Genomic DNA, 20,857 nt, shown 5'->3' with positions numbered 1-20,857 from the left:
GGTGTGTGTCTTTCCAAGTCATGTCTAATCAACTGAATTTACCATAGGTGAACTCCAATTAAGCTGTAGAAACATCTCAAGAATGATCAGTGAAAAAAGGATGCACCTGAGTTCAATTTTGAGCTTCATGACAAACAGCTGTGAATACTTATGTACATGTGATTTCATAGTTTTTTTTATTTTTAATAAATTTACAAAAATCTAAAAAAAAACTTTATTTACATTGTTATTATGGGGTATTGTGTGCAGAATTTTGAGGGAAAAATGGTTTTCATCCATTTTGGAATAAGGCTGTAACTTAACAAAATGTTGAAAAATTGAAGCGCTGTGAACAGGGTTGGGTAGGATTACTTTGAAGGAATACATGTGGATTACATGTATGTATGTATAAACATTTGGATTACTTGTAATCTGATTACTTTTGGATTACATTTCAAAGTAATCCTACCCAACCTTGGCTGTGAATACTTTCCAGATGCACTGTAGATGTTTGACTAATCTCAGCATAGACATCAGTACAATTTCAGTAGACTGTGTTAAAAGTGAATAGTCTTGGCAACAATATCGTCTTCTTCATCATCTTCTTTTTTGTGTTTTACATTGCAAGACGGAGATATTTTTGGTCTTGGCAAATTATTGCACTTTAATTTCTCTAGTTTGCAATAATATTGTAGCTTATTTGTGATTTATGTATGTGTGCTTGGATGTTATGCAATTATTTAAATCATGTTTGTATTGTTATTAATTGATAAGAAAGCATGTTTATGCATAAACCTTTGAGCCTTCTAGCCTGGAGGAATCTGAGAAATAATCTTTTTCGTGTTAATCACCATGGTTTATCCACAGTTCATGGTCTGATAGCATTATCATGGACCTCTGTATCTCATTATAGATAGCAGGTGTTGTGAAAGCGTAGGGACACGGACAAGCAGGTTTGTCTGCAAAAGCATTGTTACACACAGAAGCAAATACGTTACTACTGTTGTTTACACAGGCTGAGCGGTTTACCTGATCGGTAGACGATTTCTCGGCAGTGAGGTGAAGATGCTGCCCGGCTCTTATGGAGATGTGATTGATGATGATGAGTGACAGCTGGTGTTGTTGATGAGTGACAGCTGCCACTCCTGGTTGCTCCGGCGCCCCCTTGTGCCTGAAGCCCGCACTTCAGGCAGGGCGCCCTCTGGTGGTGGGCCAGCAGTACCTCCTCTTCAGCGGCCCACACAACAGGACCCCCCCCTCAACGGGCGCCTCCTAGAAGTCGGCCAGGAGGGCCGGGTCCAGGATGAAGCTCCGCTTCACCCAGGAGCGCTCTTTGGGTCCATAACCCTCCCAGTCCACCAGATACTGGAAACCCCGGCCCTTCCAACGGACGTCCAGGAGCCAGCGAACTGTCCACGCGGACCCCCCGTTGATGATCCGGGCAGGAGGCGGCGCCGGTCCGGGGGTACAGAGGGAAGAGGTGTGGTGAGGCTTAATCCAGGAGACATGGAAGACAGGATGTATCCGCAGTGAAGCTGGCAGCTTCAGCTTCACTGCGGCCGGACTGAGGACTGTCAGGATGTGGAATGGCCCAATAAATCTGTCCTTGAGTTTTTGGGATTCCACCTGGAGAGGGACGTCCTTCGTCGATAGCCAAACCTCCTGCCCGGGCTGGTATGCAGGGGCCGGGGATCGCCGGCGGTCTGCATGGGCCTTGGCCCTTGTCCGGGCTTTGAGCAGGGCAGAGCGGGCAGAGCGCCACACCCGACGGCACCTCCTCAGATGGGCCTGGACCGAGGGCACCCCGACCTCTCCCTCCACAAGCGGAAACAATGGGGGCTGGTACCCCAAACACACCTCAAACGGGTAGAGACCGGTGGCAGATGAAACTTGGCTGTTGTGTGCGTACTTGATCCAGGCCAGATGGTTGCTCCAGGCCGTCGGGTGCACCGAGGTCACACAGCGAAGGGCCTGCTCCAATTCCTGGTTGGCCCGCTCTACCTGTCCGTTGGTCTAGGAATGGTACCCGGATGAGAGGCTCACGGTGGCCCCCAGTTCCCTACAGAAACTCCTCCAGACTTGCGAGGAGAACTGGGGACCACGGTCAGAGACGACATCGGATGGTATCCCATGCAGACGTACGACGTGCTGGACCAGGAGGTCTGCAGTCTCCTGAGCCGTCGGGAGCTTCGGGAGGGCCATGAAGTGGGCCGCCTTGGAGAACCGGTCCACTATCGTGAGGATGGTGGTCATGCCCTGGGACGGCGGGAGGCCCGTGACGAAGTCCAGGCCAATGTGGGACCAGGGGCGGTGAGGCACAGGTAACGGCTGCAGGATACCCTGTGCCCGTTGATGGTCTGCCTTTCCCCTGGCGCAGGTGGTGCAGGCCTGGACATACTCCCGGACATCGGCTTCCATAGACGCCCACCAGAAGCGCTGCCGGACCACTGCCACAGTTCTTTGCACCCCTGGGTGACAGGAGAGCTTGGAACCATGACAGAAGTCCAGGACCGCAGCTCTGGCCTCTGGTGGGACGTAGAGTCTGTTCCTCGGGCCGGTCCCCGGGTCCGGGTTCCATGCCAGGGCCTCCCAGACGGTCTTCTCCATGTCCCAGGTGAGGGCTGCTATGATAGTGGACTCGGGGATGATGGGTTCCGGTGGATCTGACAGTTCGACTTTGACCTCCTCTTCATGGACCCAGGACAGGGCGTCAGATCGCTGGTTTTTGGTCCCGGGGCGGTAGGTAATCTGGAAGTCAAAACGCCGAAGACCAGTGACCAGCGGGCTTGCCTGGGGTTCAGACGCTTCACGGTCCGGATGTACTCCAGGTTCCGATGGTCCGTGAAAACCGTGAAGGGCTCCATAGCTCCCTCCAACAGGTGTCTCCACTCCTCAAGAGCCTCTTTCACCGCTAGGAGTTCCCGATTGCCGACGTCATAGTTCTGCTCTGCCGGGGTCAACCTAAGGGAAAAATAGGCACAAGGATGGAGAACCTTATCGGACTCTCCACTCTGGGACAGCACGGCTCCTATCCCTGAGTCAGAGGCATCCACTTCAACAACAAACTGGCGATTGGGATCGGGCTGCACCAGAACGGGTGCAGACAAGAACCGACGTTTCAACTCCCTCAACGCAGCTTCGCACCGATCCGACCAGGTGAAGGGGACTTTAGTGGAGGTCAGGGCCGTCAGGGGGCTAACTACCTGGCTATAGCCCTTAATGAACCTCCTGTAGAAATTTGCGAAGCCGAGGAACTGTTGCAGCTTAATACGGCTTGTCGGTTGGGGTCAATCCCTCACCACCGCAACCTTGGCCGGATCGGGTGCGACGGAGTTGGAGGAGATGATGAACCCCAGGAAGGACAAAGAAGTGTGGTGGAACTCGCACTTCTCGCCCTTCACAAACAGCAGTTCTCCAACAACCGCTGCAGGACCTGACGTACATGCTGGACATGGGTGTCAGGATCCGGGGAGAAGATGAGGATGTCGTCCAGATATACGAAGACGAACCAGTGCAGGAAGTCCCGTAAGACGTCATTAACCAATGCCTGGAACGTCGCGGGCACATTGGTGAGGCCGAACGGCATGACCAGGTACTCAAAGTGACCTAACAGGGTGTTGAATGCCGTCTTCCACTCGTCTCCCTTCCGGATCCGAACCAGGTGATACGCATTCCTAAGATCCAATTTGGTGAAAATTTGGGCTCCATGCAGGGGCGTGAACACAGAATCTAACAGAGGCAGCGGGTATCGTTTACGAACCGTGACTTCGTTCAGCCCTCTGTAGTCTATGCATGGACGGAGTCCGCCGTCCTTTTTGCCCACAAAAAAGAAACCTGCACCCATCGGGGAGGTGGAGTTCCGGATCAACCCGGCAGCTAAGGAGTCCCGGATGTAGGTCTCCATTGATTCGCGCTCAGGACGAGAGAGGTTGTACAGCCTGCTGAACGGGTACTCAGCGCCTGGGATCAAATCAATGGCACAATCCTACGGACGGTGCGGGGGAAGAGTGAGTGCCAGATTTGGTTGTGTCTGGTGTGTGATTAATGGGAGAAGGGTGCCATCTAGTGCCCGTACCTTCAATGGGGAAGGTAGAGCCACTAGAGGGAGCCCTACCTCCCTGGCCCATCTGCTGTCCAGCAGATTCCCTTCAGACCCCGTGTCCACCAGTGCTGGGGTGTGAAGGGTAAGATCCCCACAAAGGATCGTCACTGGGATACGTGCTGATCTACGAGCTTTCCCCGCGTGGATGTTATGGCCCACCCTTAACCCAGTCTCTAAGGGCGGGCGTTGAAGTTTAACCGTTTGGGGCAGTTTCTTTGTATGTGCTCATTAGAGCCACAGAAAAAACACTCCCCGCGAGCCAGCCTCTGTTGTCTGTCATGTGATTTTACTTTAGCCCTGCTCGTGTCCATAGCTTCGTCAGCAGGGGGAGCTGTGGCTCCACGGAGCTCTCTGACTGTGGAGCGTGGGGACGGCGGCACCCTTTCGGAACCGGAAGGAAGAGGGACGGCTCGCGCCCGGCCACGCCCTTCGCCCCTCTCCCGACGGTGTTCTTCTAATCGGTTGTCTAACCGTATAACCAGGTCGACAAGCCCGTCAAAATCCCGCGGCTCATCCTTAGCCAGTAGGTGCTCCTTCAGGACCGGAGACAGTCCGTTTACGTAGGCGGCGCGGAGTGCAACGTTATTCCAGCCTGACCTCGCAGCTGCGATGCGGAAGTCGACTGCATACTCGGCTGCACTCCGACGTCCCTGTCTCATAGACAGCAGCACGGTCGAAGCGGTCTCGCCGCTATTGGGATGACCAAACACCTGTTTGAATTCCCTCACAAACCCAGTATATGTCGTTAGGAGCCGTGAATTTTGCTCCCAGAGTGCCGTAGCCCAGGCGTGTGCCTCTCCTCGAAGCAAATTAATGACATAAGCCACCCGGCTAGCATCTGACGTGTACATGACGGGACATTGTGCAAAGACGAGCGAACACTGCATCAAGAAGTCTGCGCACGTCTCGACACAACCTCCATACGGTTCCGGTGGGCTTATGTATGCTTCAGGGGATGGGGGGGGAGGTTCGTTGAATCACCACTAGAATGTCTGTATTTTGTGCTCGGTTGGCTGGAGGAGGTGCTGCAGCAGCGCCCTGAGTGCGCGCTTCCACCTGGGTGGTGAGAGCCTCCATCCTCTGATTGAGTATGACGTTCTGCTCGGTTACTAAATCCAACCGAGCAGTGAAGGCAGTTAAAATTTGCTGCAGCTCACCTAACACGCCTCCTGCCGACGCCTGTGCACCCTGTGTTTCCATTGGTGGTTCAAGCGATGGTTGACGCCCCTCGGGATCCATGACGCTGGCCGAGAAATCCTGTTGTGAAAGTGTAGGGACACGGACCCACAACAGGGGGCGCAAATGAACGGACAATGGAATAAGCCAAAAAATAACAATTTAATGTTGTGAATGTGCACAACAGAGCAACAGACAACACAATTGACATCAACAGTGAAATTAGTCACAGTGATGTGTGGGCAGGCTCGAGGATAGAAGACGCCCGTCCAGAAAAGAGCCGAATCCCACACGCCTTCCACTTCCACCGGACCTGAAGCAACCCTGGAGCCACCAAGCGCTGGGTCCCCAGGTGGCCACTGCCTCCGGCTGTCAGATCGGGTACTGCTGGCAGGAAGAACAGACAGGTGATGGTGGCTGTGTGAACACCCAGCAAACATTTCAGTACAATGGTGGAAAGCACCTCCACCTCTTAATCACAATGTTCCAGAATTACGTGCAGATCCTGTTGGTAGACTTAGTAGTCCTTAATCGAGGAGCGGAGTACGCCAACTCCCCAAACACACGACTGCTCCTTATGTACAAACAGGTTTGTCTGCAAAAGCAATGTTACACACAGAAGCAAATACGTTACTACTGTTGTTTACACAGTCTGAGCGGTTTACCTGATCGGTAGACGATTTCTCGGCAGTGAGGTGAAGATGCTGCCCGGCTCTTATGGAGATGTGATTGATGATGATGAGTGACAGCTGGTGTTGTTGATGGGTGACAGCTGCCACTCCCGGTTGCTCCGGCGCCCTCTCATGCCTGAAGCCCGCACTTCAGGCAGGGCGCCCTCTGGTGGTGGGCCATCAGTACCTCCTCTTCAGCGGCCCACACAACAGCAGGAACATTATCTTTAAAAAAAAAAATCAACCAAGGAGGTTATCTTTTGTGTGAAGCTGTGAGTCCTCCTGTGTCATTTTGTTTGGATATTAGAAGGACCACAAGAAAAATATGCAATATGTTCATCCTCTAAAATAAGGATGGACAGCTGAATATTAAACTGGAAATGATTTCTTGATCTAATCTGTAACCTTTGGCCTGTTTTTGCAGTTCCCACCCAGGAAGACATGTCCAGTCTGACCCCAGACTCTTCTCCAGAGTGAGTGACACATTAACACTCCTCAGCAGAGTGGCTGCTCCAAAACATTGTCATCTCTGTTTTCTCTTTTTGACTTTCCTCACATTAAGGGCCGTGTCATACAGCTGATGCAAAGCCTGGGGGCTGATGACTTTTCACATTTCAACCTGACACAATTTTGATTTTCATGTGCAGCACCCACATCCTCTAAATAATAGTACATTTGCACTCATGTGGGTGTGTTGGTCTAACATGAGGTGTTCACACTTTCATATGTTCCATCACCAGAAAGAAAAATAAAACAGATCCAAAGTTCACGGCTGTCTAGCATTGCATAGTCTAGACACAAAGTCTATGGCGATGATCTTGTCCTGAGTCATTGTGTGTTCCTACCCTCGCAGTACAGCAGTATGCCTTCTCACCCACCCCACAGATTGGCCAAGAAGTCATGGTTTGGTAACTTCATCAACCTGGAAAAGGAAGAGCAGATCTTCATAGTGATCAGAGACAAACCACTGAGCTCCATAAAGGCCGACATCGTCCACGCCTTCCTTTCTGTAAGTCTTCATTTCCATCTTTCAAAGTATCCCTCCTTCTTTTAAACTCATTAGTCTGCCAAGGACGTAATAAAATGATCTGCATTTATTTGTCTGTCTTATGTTGCTTTTCGTCCTACATATGGACGAGTCCATTGGACAACAATCAAACGGAACGCTGATGGTACGGGAACTATGCAAATGATGAGGAACCATCAAGACAGAAAGCAAAACAGAATATGGACAAACTGAGGTTGTCGTCGGGATTTGTTCACATTTTTCAACTGTTTGAAAATTCTGATGAAGCTCAGCGACAGAAACAAAGCTGGTGGTTAAACGATGTCTCTGAAAGTCAGCGTAAGTCCAGATTTCTTGTTTCGTTTTGGCTTCGGTGTCCTTCATTAGTGCCATGTGACTGGGGCTTAAGGTAGCCATATCCCTGGTAGAAATGTGCTTGTATGCCACTCGTTTTGACCTCATAGCTTGCCTCTACTGGTGGTTGGCTCTCACTGCGGTATTGTATCACTTCCTGTTCTGGAGCACAGCGGTGTTTTGCTGTATCTGTTAGCTGTTTAATCTGCACAGTTAGATTGATCTAGTTAACTAGATAACGATTTGTTTCACAGTGTAATCTTCACGTGCCTTAACTAAAGCACTCCCTCTGCTGAATCACCTCTAAATTATTTACACATTATTCACTTTGTGTGTTTTTAGGAATCCGCTAGCTTAGCGCAGCTACTAGCTCTTAGCCGATTTAGCATGGTGGCTTCTTCTGTCTCTCCCGCACTTTTCTGCTCTGGGTGTGAAATGTTTTGTTATTCCTCTGCCTCCTTTAGCAGTAATGGTACTTGTAATAAGTGTAGCTTATTCGTAGCTTTGGAGGCCAGGCTGGGCGAATTGGAGACTCGGCTCCGCACCGTGGAAAATTCTACAGCTAGCTAGGCCCCTGTAGTCGGTGCGGACCAAGGTAGCTTAGCCGCCGCTAGTTTCCCTCTGGCAGATCCCGAGCAGCCGGGAAAGCAGGCCGACTGGGTGACTGTGAGGAGGAAGTGTAGTCCTAAACAGAAGCCCCGTGTACACCGCCAACCCGTTCACATTTCTAACCGTTTTTCCCCACTCGACGACACACCCGCCGAGGATCAAACTCTGGTTATTGGCGACTCTGTTTTGAGAAATGTGACGTTAGCGACACCAGCAACCATAGTCAATTGTCTTCCGGGGGCCAGAGCAGGCGACATTGAAGGAAATTTGAAACTGCTGGCTAAGGCTAAGCGTAAATTTGGTAAGATTGTAATTCACGTCGGCAGTAATGACACCCGGTTACGCCAATCGGAGGTCACTAAAATTAACATTGAATCGGTGTGTAACTTTGCAAAAACAATGTCGGACTCTGTAGTTTTCTCTGGGCCCCTCCCCAATCGGACCGGGAGTGACATGCTTAGCCGCATGTTCTCCTTGAATTGCTGGCTGTCTGAGTGGTGTCCAAAAAATGAGGTGGGCTTCATAGATAATTGGCAAAGCTTCTGGGGAAAACCTGGTCTTGTTAGGAGAGATGGCATCCATCCCACTTTGGATGGAGCAGCTCTCATTTCTAGAAATCTGGCCAATTTTCTTAAATCCTCCAAACCGTGACTATCCAGGGTTGGGACCAGGAAGCAGAGTTGTAGTCTTACACACCTCTCTGCAGCTTCTCTCCCCCTGCCATCCCCTCATTACCCCATCCCCATAGAGACGGTGCCTGCTCCCAGACCACCAATAACCAGCAAAAATCTATTTAAGCATTAAAATTCAAAAAGAAAAAATAATATAGCACCTTCAACTGCACCACAGACTAAAACAGTTAAATGTGGTCTATTAAACATTAGGTCTCTCTCTTCTAAGTCCCTGTTAGTAAGTGATATAATAATTGATCAACATATTGATTTATTCTGCCTTATAAAAACCTGGTTACAGCAGGATGAATATGTTAGTTTAAATGAGTCAACACCCCCGAGTCACACTAACTGCCAGAACGCTCGTAGCACGGGCCAAGGCGGAGGATTAGCAGCAATCTTCCATTCCAGCTTATTCGTTAATCAAAAACCCAGACATAGCTTTAATTCATTTGAAAGCTTGACTCTTAGTCTTGTCCATCCAAATTGGAAGTCCCAAAAAACAGTTTTATTTGTTATTATCTATCGTCCACCTGGTCGTTACTGTGAGTTTCTCTGTGAATTTCAGACCTTTTGTCTGACGTAGTGCTTAGCTCCTGGCAACACAACAATGAATGGTCAACCAGTTGGAATTGTGAAAACTTATAAATACCTTGGGACTATTATTGATGACTCGCTGATGTTTGAGGCAAACTGTGAGGCGGTGTGTAGGAAGGGACATCAGCGCTTGTTCTGTCTCAGGAAACTGTCGTATTTTCACATTGGCCGAACCATGTTAACACTATTTTATCGTGCTTTTATTGAATCTGTTTTAGCTTTTTCTTTGGTGGCATGGTTTGGCAGTTTGACATTGAAGGATAGGAACAGACTGAGTCAGATCATTAAATGGTCCACTCGGTTGATTGGTGAATCGCAGCTGAGTTTAGAGTCGCTGTACACTAAACAATTACAGCGGATAACCAACTGCATTATAGTTGATGACTCCCACCCCCTGGCTAATAAATTTCAGCTTCTACCTTCTGGCCGTAGGTTTAGAGTCCCAAGGTGTAGAACAAAACGTTACAGGAGTAGTTTTGTCCCAGCAGCAACTGTGCAACTGAACAAATCTTAGTAGGTTTGCATATGCTTATATTTAGATATTTATATACTTATTTATTTATTTGCCCTTTGCACACTAGTTTTAAGCTGACCATCTTTTTAGTGGTTTTAAGGTTGTGAGTCCTTGGTGGTGTTTGTTAACTTGAATTGTGTATGTTCTTTGTTAGTATTTTTAGTGTTTTTATTGTTGTTGTTGTGTTGACTAACATGGATGCCTTTTTTCTGTTTTCTGTTTGTTGCAAGCCAAATCTACCTACGGGTACAAATAAAGTTACCTGAACCTGAACCTGAATCTTAGCTCAGATAATTCAATTCAATTCAATTTTATTTATATAGCGCCAAATCACAACAAACAGTTGCCCCAAGGCGCTTTATATTGTAAGGCAAGGCCATACAATAATTACGGAAAAACCCCAAAGGTCAAAACGACCCCCTGTGAGCAAGCACTTGGCGACAGTGGGAAGGAAAAACTCCCTTTTAACAGGAAGAAACCTCCAGCAGAACCAGGCTCAGGGAGGGGCAGTCTTCTGCTGGGACTGGTTGGGGCTGAGGGAGAGAACCAGGAAAAAGACATGCTGTGGAGGGGAGCAGAGATCAATCACTAATGATTAAATGCAGAGTGGTGCATACAGAGCAAAAAGAGAAAGAAACACTCAGTGCATTATGGGAACCCCCCAGCAGTCCCTAAGATATGAAGGGACCTGATTATTCAAAACCTTATAAGTAAGAAGAAGAATTTTAAATTCTATTCTAGAATTAACAGGAAGCCAATGAAGAGAGGCCAATATGGGTGAGATATGCTCTCTCCTTCTAGTCCCCTAGTCAATCCTCATTGAAGATAATTATAGTGGGCGATTTTAACATCCACACAGATGCTGAGAATGACAGCCTCAACACTGCATTTAATCTATTATTAGACTCAATTGGCTTTGCTCAAAATGTAAATGAGTCCACCCACCACTTTAATCATATCTTAGATCTTGTTCTGACTTATGGTATGGAAATTGAAGACTTAACAGTATTCCCTGAAAACTCCCTTCTGTCTGATCATTTCTTAATAACATTTACATTTACTCTGATAGACTACCCAGCAGTGGGGAATAGGTTTCATTACACTAGAAGTCTTTCAGAAAGCACTGTAACTAAGTTTAAGGATATGATTCCTTCTTTATGTTCTCTAATGCCATATACCAACACAGTGCAGAGTAGCTACCTAAACTCTGTAAGTGAGATAGAGTATCTCGTCAATAGTTTTACATCCTCATTGAAGACAACTTTGGATGCTGTAGCTCCTCTGAAAAAGAGAGCTTTAAATCAGAAGTGCCTGACTCTGTGGTATAAGTCACAAACTCGCAGCTTAAAGCCGATAACCCGTAAGTTGGAGAGGAAATGGCGTCTCACTAATTTAGAAGATCTTCACTTAGCCTGGAAAAAGAGTCTGTTGCTCTATAAAAAAAAGCCCTCCGTAAAGCTAGGACATCTTACTACTCATCACTAATTGAAGAAAATAAGAACAACCCCAGGTTTCTTTTCAGCACTGTAGCCAGGCTGACAAAGAGTCAGAACTCTATTGAGCTGAGTATTCCTTTAACTTTAACTAGTTATGACTTCATGACTTTCTTTGCTAATAAAATTTTAACTATTAGAGAAAAAAAGGAAGAAACCTCTGCTGGAGGTTTCTTCCTGTTAAAAGGGAGTTTTTTCATCCCACTGTCACCAAGTGCTTGCTCACAGGGGGCCGTTTTGACCGTTGGGGTTTTTACGTAATTATTGTATGGCCTTGCCTTACAATATAAAGCACCTTGGGGCAACTGTTTGTTGTGATTTGGCGCTATATAAATAAAATTGATTGATTGATTGACTGGTGGCTGCAAGCCAAAACTTGCATAGGCAAGGATATACACCTCTACCACCCAATGGGACAGCCGCTGGCAGGTTCAAGCGTTCCCCATGAGAGGAGGCCGAAAAAAAAAACTCAACGAGCTAAGTGCACCTCCTAAAACCATTTGTTCTGTCCAGACCCTTGATTGGACTAAGCGGTTGAAGATGAGTGTGTGTGTAGTTGTCTAGCTTTCCCCAAAGCTGCCTCACTACTCAGCATTTGTTATTCAACTTAACTTACATTAGGTAAAACAAGTATTGAACACGTCACCATTTTTCTCAGTTAATATATTTCTAAAGTTGCTATTGATGTGACATTTTCACCAGATGTCATTAACAACCCAAATAATCCACACATATAACGGAGCCAAAACAAATAAGTAGAGAAATTAAGTTATGTGTAATAAAATGGAATGACACAGGGAAAAAGTATTGAACACACTTACTGAAATGTATTTAATACAGGAGCCTTTGTTGGTAATCACAGCTTCAAGATGCCTCCTATATGGAGAAACTACTCACATACATTGCTCAGGTGTGATTTTGACCCATTCTTCACCACGGACAGTTTTCAAATCTTGAAGGTTCTGTGGACCTTTCCTGTGAACTCTAATCTTTAGTTCTTTCTATAGATTTTCTATTGGAGTCAAGTCAGGTGATTGGCTGGGCCATTCTATCAGCTTTATTTTCATTCTCTAAAACCAATTGAGTTTCCTTGTCTGTGTGATGGGGGTCATTGTCTTGCTGAAATGTACTTTCATTTTCATCATCCTGGTTATGGCAGCAGATTTATTTATCAAGACCGCCTCAGTACATTTTTCCATTCATCCTGCCAAAAACGGCCCCACACCATGATGTTCCCACCTCCAAACGTCACTGTTGGTATGGTGTTTTTGGGCTGATGTACAGTGCCATTTATAGTGTGTATTATGGCATCCAAAGAGTTCAGTTTTGGTCTCATCTGACCAGACTATATTCTCACAGTATTTCACAGGCTTTTTTTAATGTTGTGCAGTAAACTTTAAATGAGCTTCAAAATGCTGTTCCTTCAGCAAGAGAGTTGGTTGAGTGCATTCGTTGTTGTTTTCTTTGAAAGAATTGTACATTTGCTCTCCACAAGTGTCCCTTGCCTTTTGAACAACCCTTCTGATCATTCTTTTCACTGCTCTGTTAGAAATTTTGCAAGGAGCAATTGGTTGTGGCCGGTTTATGCTGAAATGGTGTTCTTTCCACTTTCAGATTATGGCCCCACAGTGCTAACTGGACCATTCAGAAGGTTAGAAATCCATCTGTAGCCAGTGCCATCAGTATGTTTGCAACAATAAGCTTGCAAAGATCTTGAGAGAGCTCTTTGCTTTTACCCATCATGAGATGTTTCTTGTGTGACACCTTGGTAATGAGACCCCTTTTTGTAGGCCATCAGCTGGGATTGAACCAGCTGATATTAATTTGCACTGACAAGCGGCAGGATTACTTTCTAATTACCAATAGATTTCAGCTGGTGTCTTGCGTTCCATGCCTTTTTGCACCTCCTTTTTTTCACGTGTTCAATACTTTTTCCTGTCATTTCACATTATTACACAGAACTTAGTTTCTGTACTTATTTGTTTTGATGTCTTTATATTTCTGTATTACTTGGGTTGGCACTGACATCTGGTGAACATTTCATGTCAATAGCACCTTTAGAAATATATTTGCTGAGAAAAATGCTGACATGTTAACTACTTATTTTACCAGCCGTGTATGTGATTTCAAGCTGATTTTGTGGTCCAGTATCACACCCAGACATGCATTTTTATACGCCCTTTCAATTACAATATTTTCTATTTTGATTTGCACCTCTGCATCTGTACCACTGTTTCCAAATAACATAAACCTTGTTTAAATTTTAAGCCTATTTATTTTTATGAAATCACATTTTTGATTTATTAATTTAATAATTAATTGCATTAAATATATTTTAATAATTTATTAATTTAAAAGCTTTTGTGGTTGCTTAAAAAGTAAATGTTTACCGATGCTACAGCTCAATATTTTTCTGCATCACACAAATGATTCCTATTTCCATGATATATCGGTTAAAAACAGGTGACTCTTTCGACTTAAATAGTCCATCTCTTGCTGCCCATCTTTCCCCATCATTTAAGGTAAAAGAACATCCACTGTCCTTTTCGATGCGGCAGGTGTACAAAGTTGAAAACTGTTCATGTTTGATGCAAGTGATGTCACAGCCTGCGGTGGTATAATTTCCCACCATGCCGTACTTGAAGACAACAAAACATCTGCTTTCCACCTGCCACTTACAGCCAACATGTGACTGCTGCATTAGTGTGAGTGGTTCTTGCCTGAGGCCCACTGTGTATTTTCCAAGATGCAAAGAGATCTATGGATGCCTGTCCTACCCCAAGGTTCAGAGACCACTTTCACCACATTCCCTTTGGAGAGTAAATCCACCTGTGTGTGTTCAGCAGCAAAACTCTGCTACTCCACAGTATCAGCCTGAAAGTCAGCCTGTATACAGTACCTGCACTCTTGTTGGTTTACATAGGCTGCGGCTGTCATGATGTCCATCTTGATAAGAATGTGACACAGTCACAAATGGCAAGAAATGTCACCTGTAAACTCAGGTATTTTGTCTGCTGTGCAGGAAGCAGTCACTGCCCTCCTCTTGAAAACAGCTCTGTCATCAGTTAATGATGCACCCATCATCATGACCTTCTTTGTGCACACTGCCTCAGGCAATGAGCCGGTAGTGAGAATCCCCAGGCACCTCCAATGACATAACACTCTCAGAGATTCCAGGAAAAAGCTCACCCTCTGACTGAGGTGACGTTGTGTGCCTAGGTGCAGAAACAACATCCACCATGACAGTGTCTTGAGCCCACATGTCCTGTCAGCCACAGATGCACTCTTGGGCATCCTCACACTAGGCTGTTCATATTGTGCCCGAGCAGATCAGACCCTGAAGTCCAGTTTGTTTGACAAATGTGAGTGGTCCATGCCATGCTTCGGTGTCGCAGACCAAACGGTCCCCCTTAAAAATTGGTACGCTCTGCCTTCAGTGCACATATGTCATTTGGGACCACAGCAGCACGCCTGTCTAATTCTCTACACCCAAAGCAATAAAAGGGATTAATGTGATTATTAACCAACAGGTGACAAGGTAAACCTCTTAAATCATTCTAAAGTCAGTTTTAAGCAGAAACAAGGTCGTTTTAAGCAGAATCAAGGTGATAATCAGTGAGTCATTACTGATTCTCTGAAATGACATAGGTGCCGCAGCAGCTGTGGCACTCTGATCAGTCCGCCATCTTTTATTATGAAATAATGCTGAATTTATGTGGAAATGATTGTTGTACAAAAGCTTCCGATATCTGTCACTGAGATAGATGATGACTGGAGTGCAGTTTGAAGCAGAAACGAGGTGAGAATCAGTAAATTGCTGGTGGCGCTCAGATATTATGCTGCTGAGGTGCGAAATGATGCATGCGCAGTGAAGACAGGGTGGACCGATTTTTAGGAGGGACCGTTCAGACGGCGACACCGGTACAACACTTTTACCCTACCTGACCTGATCTGAAGAGGTGGTTTGCGGCATCGTCCAACTGTACTTGGCAAGGCTACATGTAGTGTTATCACAAGCAACACCTGAGCACAGAACTAAGATGTTATGTCACTCGACTTTTTAATTTAGCAGTTACTTAGAAACAGGTCTGGTTTCTCACCTTATTGATGAGAATGAATCATGGTCAGCGAGCAAAGTCTTGCTCGGGCATGGTCCAAGATAACTGGACCTGGTGTGAGTACAGCCCTAACCCTCTGGAGCCATCTGAAATGGACACATGTCAAAGTCACATGACCAAATTAAGCTGTTTTAACCATCCAATACACCACAGTCTGAGCTTCCATTTGATTGTGTGTTGAAAGTGCAAACTTCAAACTATATACCAGTTTACAAATTGTACGAGGTCTGTTAGAAAAGTATCGGACCTTTTTATTTTTTGCAAAAACCATATGGATTTGAATCACGTGTGATTGCATCAGCCAAGCTTAAACCTTCGTGTGCATGCATGAGTTTTTTCACGCCTGTCAGTTGCGTCATTCGCCTGTGAGCAGGCTTTGTGTGAGCAGTGGTCCACCCCTCTCGTCAGATTTTTATTGTGAATAAATGTCTGAACGATTTGGAGCTTTGCTGCATCAATTTTTTCCAGAAACTGTGAGAGACCTCCAGGTGGACACCATTTGGAAAATTCTGTTGGCTTTCAGCGACGATTTTATGGGGATTACACAGATTAAGGAGTGCTCCAGCCGGTTTAAAGACCGCCCACAGCTGCTGAGAGCGCGGCGCACTCGGAGTGCCGATCGACAGTCTGACACCCCACTGAAAACAACCAGATCATTTCCAACATGAAGGCTTTGTTGATCCGGGACATCGTCTGTCTTCCACAAAAAAGGCAGAAGGCGTGGACATTAGCACTTTTTCGGCACATTCCAAGTTTTTTTCATGGAAAGAGAAGCGGAGGGATGCGCCACCTCTGTGTTGGTCTCACAGGACGGCTTTCAGATGGATTTCAGACGGCTTTCGGTGGCTTTTCAGTCGTGTGACTATCCGAGAAATTGTGCATGAGCTGGACATGCTCCAACATGTCCTCTGAGGCTTCATCACAGCGTTGCTTTGGGCCATGCGGCTCCACCGCGATGCGCGGAATTCCTCCGCTCCTCTTTCCATGACAAAAACTCCTGTAACAGTGGAATGTGCCATTCATTTCTAAACTGGACGCTGTGTTGATCCAGGACGTCGTCTGACTAGCACAGAAATTGCGGAAGACGTGGACATCAGCACTTTTTCGGCACATTGAGACAGACGTGCGGAGGAATTCCGCACGTCGGAATATTTCCTCATGGCGCAAAGCAACGCCGTGATGAAGCCTCACAGGACCTGTTGTGGCATGTCCAGCTCATGCACAATTTCTCGGCTAGTCACACGACTGAAAATCCACCGACAGCCGTCTGAAATCCATCTGAAAGCCGTCCTGTGAGACCAACACAGAGGTGGTTTTGTCCGCGCCATGAGCGGCACAGTGGCGCATCCCTCCGCTTCTCTTTCCATGAAAAAAACTCCTGTAATGGTGGAATGGGCCGAAAAAGTGCTAATGTCCACACCTTCTGCCTTTTTTGTGGAAGTCAGACGATGTCCCGGATCAACAAAGCCTTCACGTTGGAAATGATCTGGTTGTTTCAGCGGGGTGTCAGCCTGTCGATCAGCGCTCCGAGTGCGCCGCGCTCTCAGCAGCTGTGGGCGGTCTTTAAACCGGCTGGAGCACTCCTTAATCTGTGTAATCCCCATAAAATCGTCGCTGAAAGCCAACAGAATTTTCCGAATGGTGTCCACCTGGAGGTCTCTCACAGTTTCTGGAAAAAATTGATGCAGCAAAGCTCCAAATCGTTCAGACATTTATTCGCAATAAAAATCAGATGAGAGGGGTGGACCATTGCTCACACAAAGCCTGCTCACAGGCGAATGACGCAACCGACAGGCGTGAAAAAACTCACGCATGTGCACGAAGGTTCAAGCTTGGCTGATGCAATCACACGTGATTCAAATCCATATGGTTTTTGCAAAAAATAAAAAGGTCCGATACTTTTCTAACAGACCTTGTATTGCTAGGCCTAGTATAACTTGAATCATGATTAAGAATTTACACAATGGTTTTTCCTGAATATTACTGTTTTTGGTGAACGTTTCTGCAGAAATGTGCACCAAATGGGACTTTCACTTCTTTGTTCTCTCCTGTCTCACTGGAGCAGTTGAAGGGGAAAAAAGCGTGACTTCACCTTTGTCATTGGTGGAAAAATACACAACCTAAACCAATCAAAAATGATCACAACCCACATATTTGATTGCTGAGTAAATCCAGGCCAAACATCCACCAGGCAGACTGAGATGCCAACACTGCCTCGAGGCAGACAACAGGAGGAGTGACACTCACAGTTAAAAAAAATTCACAGTTAAAAAACAAACTTTTTTCTACACAGATTTTATGTTTTTTTGTGAATTTAGGTCCACTGTGTTAATACAGTATGTGAAATTGAAATAAAAACTGTAATGTCACACAGGGGAGGTTGTGCTGAAAATAATGACACCAAACAAGGCAAAGTAAACTGTTTTAAGGTAAATTAGGAATGTAAAACCAAAAGTAGTCAAAAACAGTCATTTATACCATTGACCCCAGAGGTTTAACTACACTGACTGTCAGTTTGGCAGTCACATGATGGCGATGCCAAGGCAAGATGAGAATAATTCAAAACCAGCTTGATGTGTGGGTGTTAGCACAGTAAAGCTTCAGTCACAACCCATACTAAGAGCTTCTAAGACTGGTCTAAGACCATTTTTTTGCCAAATCCTACAATGATTGTACAATCATCCCAGGATAATTTTGTTACTACAGTGGTCCTAGAGTCGTCTTATCATCTTAGGGCCACTGTTGATCATGCTCAACATTTTCTAAGAGCTGTAAAGATGAAATTTATTGCAAGATGATGGTACAATCATTGTAGGACCATTGTAAGAGTTGTAAGATCATTGCAAGACATATGTACAATTAAACCCTAAAAATGAATCCCCAATGTTATTCTTAGGATTTGTAAGATTATTGTACAGTAACTGTACTACTAGTAGGATCATTGTACAATAACTGTATTGCTAGTAGGATCCTCCTACAATAATTGTAAGAGGCATAAGAGCATCGTGTGAGAATGATCCAGGTATAAAGGGTTGGCTGCTTGATCCATTGTCAGCAACTATAATTGCCGATGAAGAAGATGATGACAACTAGGCTCGTGTTGAGATCACCAACCAATGATGAAGATGTCGACAACTAGGTTTGTGTTGATGTTTTTATCTGATGTTCTTCCCATATATATATATATATATATATACCGTCGACAATATGTCAGTCAGTCTTATTGCAGGATGGCAGTACAAAGGTTGTAAGATATGTATGGTCTTTGTACTATGTAAGTACAGGCAACTTGAGATAGATATCTACAATAAATGTAAGACATAAAAGGCAAATGGGCGGTTCCTACAACAGTCCTACTACAATCTCAAGATCATAGTACAATGTCTGTACAACAGGTAGCATCAAGTCCACCCATTTATCTCAAAACAAATGCACAATCATCTTGCCACTTGTATAAAAGCCTTACAATGTCTGTACCATCGTAGTAAGACTACAAAGATAATAAATAAATCTTATGCGAGATGTAGGACCTACAGGATCCAGGTGATTGCAGGATTAAAAACTCCTAAAATGGTTTGTGACTGAGGCTTAAGTCAGTAAAGTAAGTCTCTTCGGCTGCTCCCTTGTTTGCACTTGGGGTCGCCACAGCAAATCCAAGGTGGATCTGCATGTTGAATTGGCACAAGTTTTACGCCGGATGCCCTTCCTGACGCAACTCCACATTACATAGAGAAATGTCAGTGTTCACAGTTAAGAGTTTTGCACTCGCACGCAATGAGTGTTGTCCCTGTATCAATAATAGAGCGTGTTTCATTAATAATTAAAAGATTATAGAATATATATATATATATATATATATATATATATATATATATATATATAAACCCAGATATAAAAGATTATATCTGGGTTTTCAAGCTACTTCTAAAGCTAATAGGTTCAGGACGTTTGCCGCAGTATCAGGGAGAAGAAGTTGATATGATGCACACAGTCAAAGGTGTTGTGCATTTTATGCCCACTAAGGAATAATAAGAACTGTTATCAAACACCATGTATAAATGTTGTCCTATGGGTACACATTGCTGTATACCTTCTGCCTGTCTCTCTCGCCCTCTCAGATCCCAAGCCTGAGCCACAGCGTCATCTCCCAGACCAGTTTCCGGGCTGAGTACAAGTCCTCAGCTGGTCCCACAGTGTTCCAGAAGCCAGTGAAGTTTCAGGTGGACATCACCTACAGCGAGAGCACTGGTGCCACCAAGGAGAATGGCATCTACTCCGTCACCTTCACTCTGCTCTCAGGTAAACACAGGGAGGTGCCACGTCAGCAGATCTGGAACTCCAGCATTTATTCTTTATGATTACTCTGTCATTTAAAGATGGAGACAGAGAGAAAAGGAAGAAATCTATTCCAGCCATAAGGAAATCCTTCCTCTATCAGTTTTAGAAGGGAACTGCTGTGAAACTAAATGTTCAGAAGATATTTAGTTCTCTGATTTACTGCATTTCTATACAGAAAGAGTTTGTTCATTTTTGACTGACATTCACATCTGCTTCTAATCCATTATCCATGTAGCATTCACTAATCATTCACTCATCAAAATTGTTGAAATGTTTAAAATAATGTTCTTCAAATAAAGATGGGAAGGGCTTGAAAATAAAAATTCTTGACCTTTGCCAAAATTTAAACTAGAGGTGCAGTTTCAGGGTCAACCTTCACTGACATACCAAAGTTTGTAGAAATCATCAAAAGGACCTTGTGGGAATAATTCAATAAACAGAGAGGCAGGCATGGCCATGGCCCCAATGACTGACCTTGGCCAGTGACTTTATCTGGGTAATTCCACAACCTGCATACATCTCCCATGTTTGGTGGATGTCAGAGTGAAAATGTCATAATTACAACCTGTGACCTTGACCTTTGCCAAAACCAATCATTTAAGGGCAGTTCTGGAGTTGGCTATCTTCCACATATCAAGTTTGGTGAGAATTGTCCAAAGGGCCCAAGAGGTGATGGGAAAATGAACTCTGACAAATGGAAACAAAACATATTTTTCAAATTGTTGCTTCATATATTGTTTTCAGACAGACAGGATGTAAGTGAGCATCAAGATGTTCTAATCATTTACAGAGATGAACTGCTGTTTGGCATCAGCTTAACAATCACAAGTTATTGATATATTGATAACATGTCTCAGTCTGTAGACTGAAAAAAGCAAAGGACCTAGACAGCTTCCTTGTGGAGCACCGTATGAAATGTCACAAATGTGGTAATTGTGGTCACTGTGGTTGAAGAAGCTTTCTAAACTGCCTTTAAATGTGGCCACATCATCAAAGATTAAATTTTACAAACCCCAGAAATGGGAAACCCACAAGCATTGGGAAGGTTGTGGGAACATGTGCCAGTCTGAAGGTGACTGCAGTGAAACCTGAAGTAACTCTGTGTGTTTCAGGTCCCAGCCGGCGTTTCAAGCGTGTGGTTGAGACCATCCAGGCTCAGCTACTCAGCTCCAATGACCAACCTGGCATCCAACCCCAGATATCTGGTAAGTAAAGACCCTCACCACCCA

General features: G+C 45.3%; 1 protein-coding gene across 1 annotated transcript in view; it reads left to right on the top strand.

Moving 5' to 3' along the window:
* Positions 1 to 20,857, top strand: part of LOC117504370 (serine/threonine-protein kinase BRSK2-like) — a 175,379-nt gene that overhangs the window by 118,159 nt on the left and 36,363 nt on the right. The window contains exons 14-17 of the mRNA XM_034163836.1: positions 6,353 to 6,401; positions 6,814 to 6,937; positions 19,409 to 19,589; positions 20,741 to 20,833. Coding sequence (XP_034019727.1) covers positions 6,353 to 6,401; positions 6,814 to 6,937; positions 19,409 to 19,589; positions 20,741 to 20,833 — 447 coding nt within the window. The remainder of the gene's footprint in view (positions 1 to 6,352; positions 6,402 to 6,813; positions 6,938 to 19,408; positions 19,590 to 20,740; positions 20,834 to 20,857) is intronic.

This window comes from Thalassophryne amazonica, chromosome 2 (genome assembly GCF_902500255.1).
Source record: "Thalassophryne amazonica chromosome 2, fThaAma1.1, whole genome shotgun sequence".
In the NCBI taxonomy this organism is placed as follows: Eukaryota; Metazoa; Chordata; class Actinopteri; order Batrachoidiformes; family Batrachoididae; genus Thalassophryne; species Thalassophryne amazonica.
This window is presented reverse-complemented; position numbering and strand designations above follow the sequence as displayed.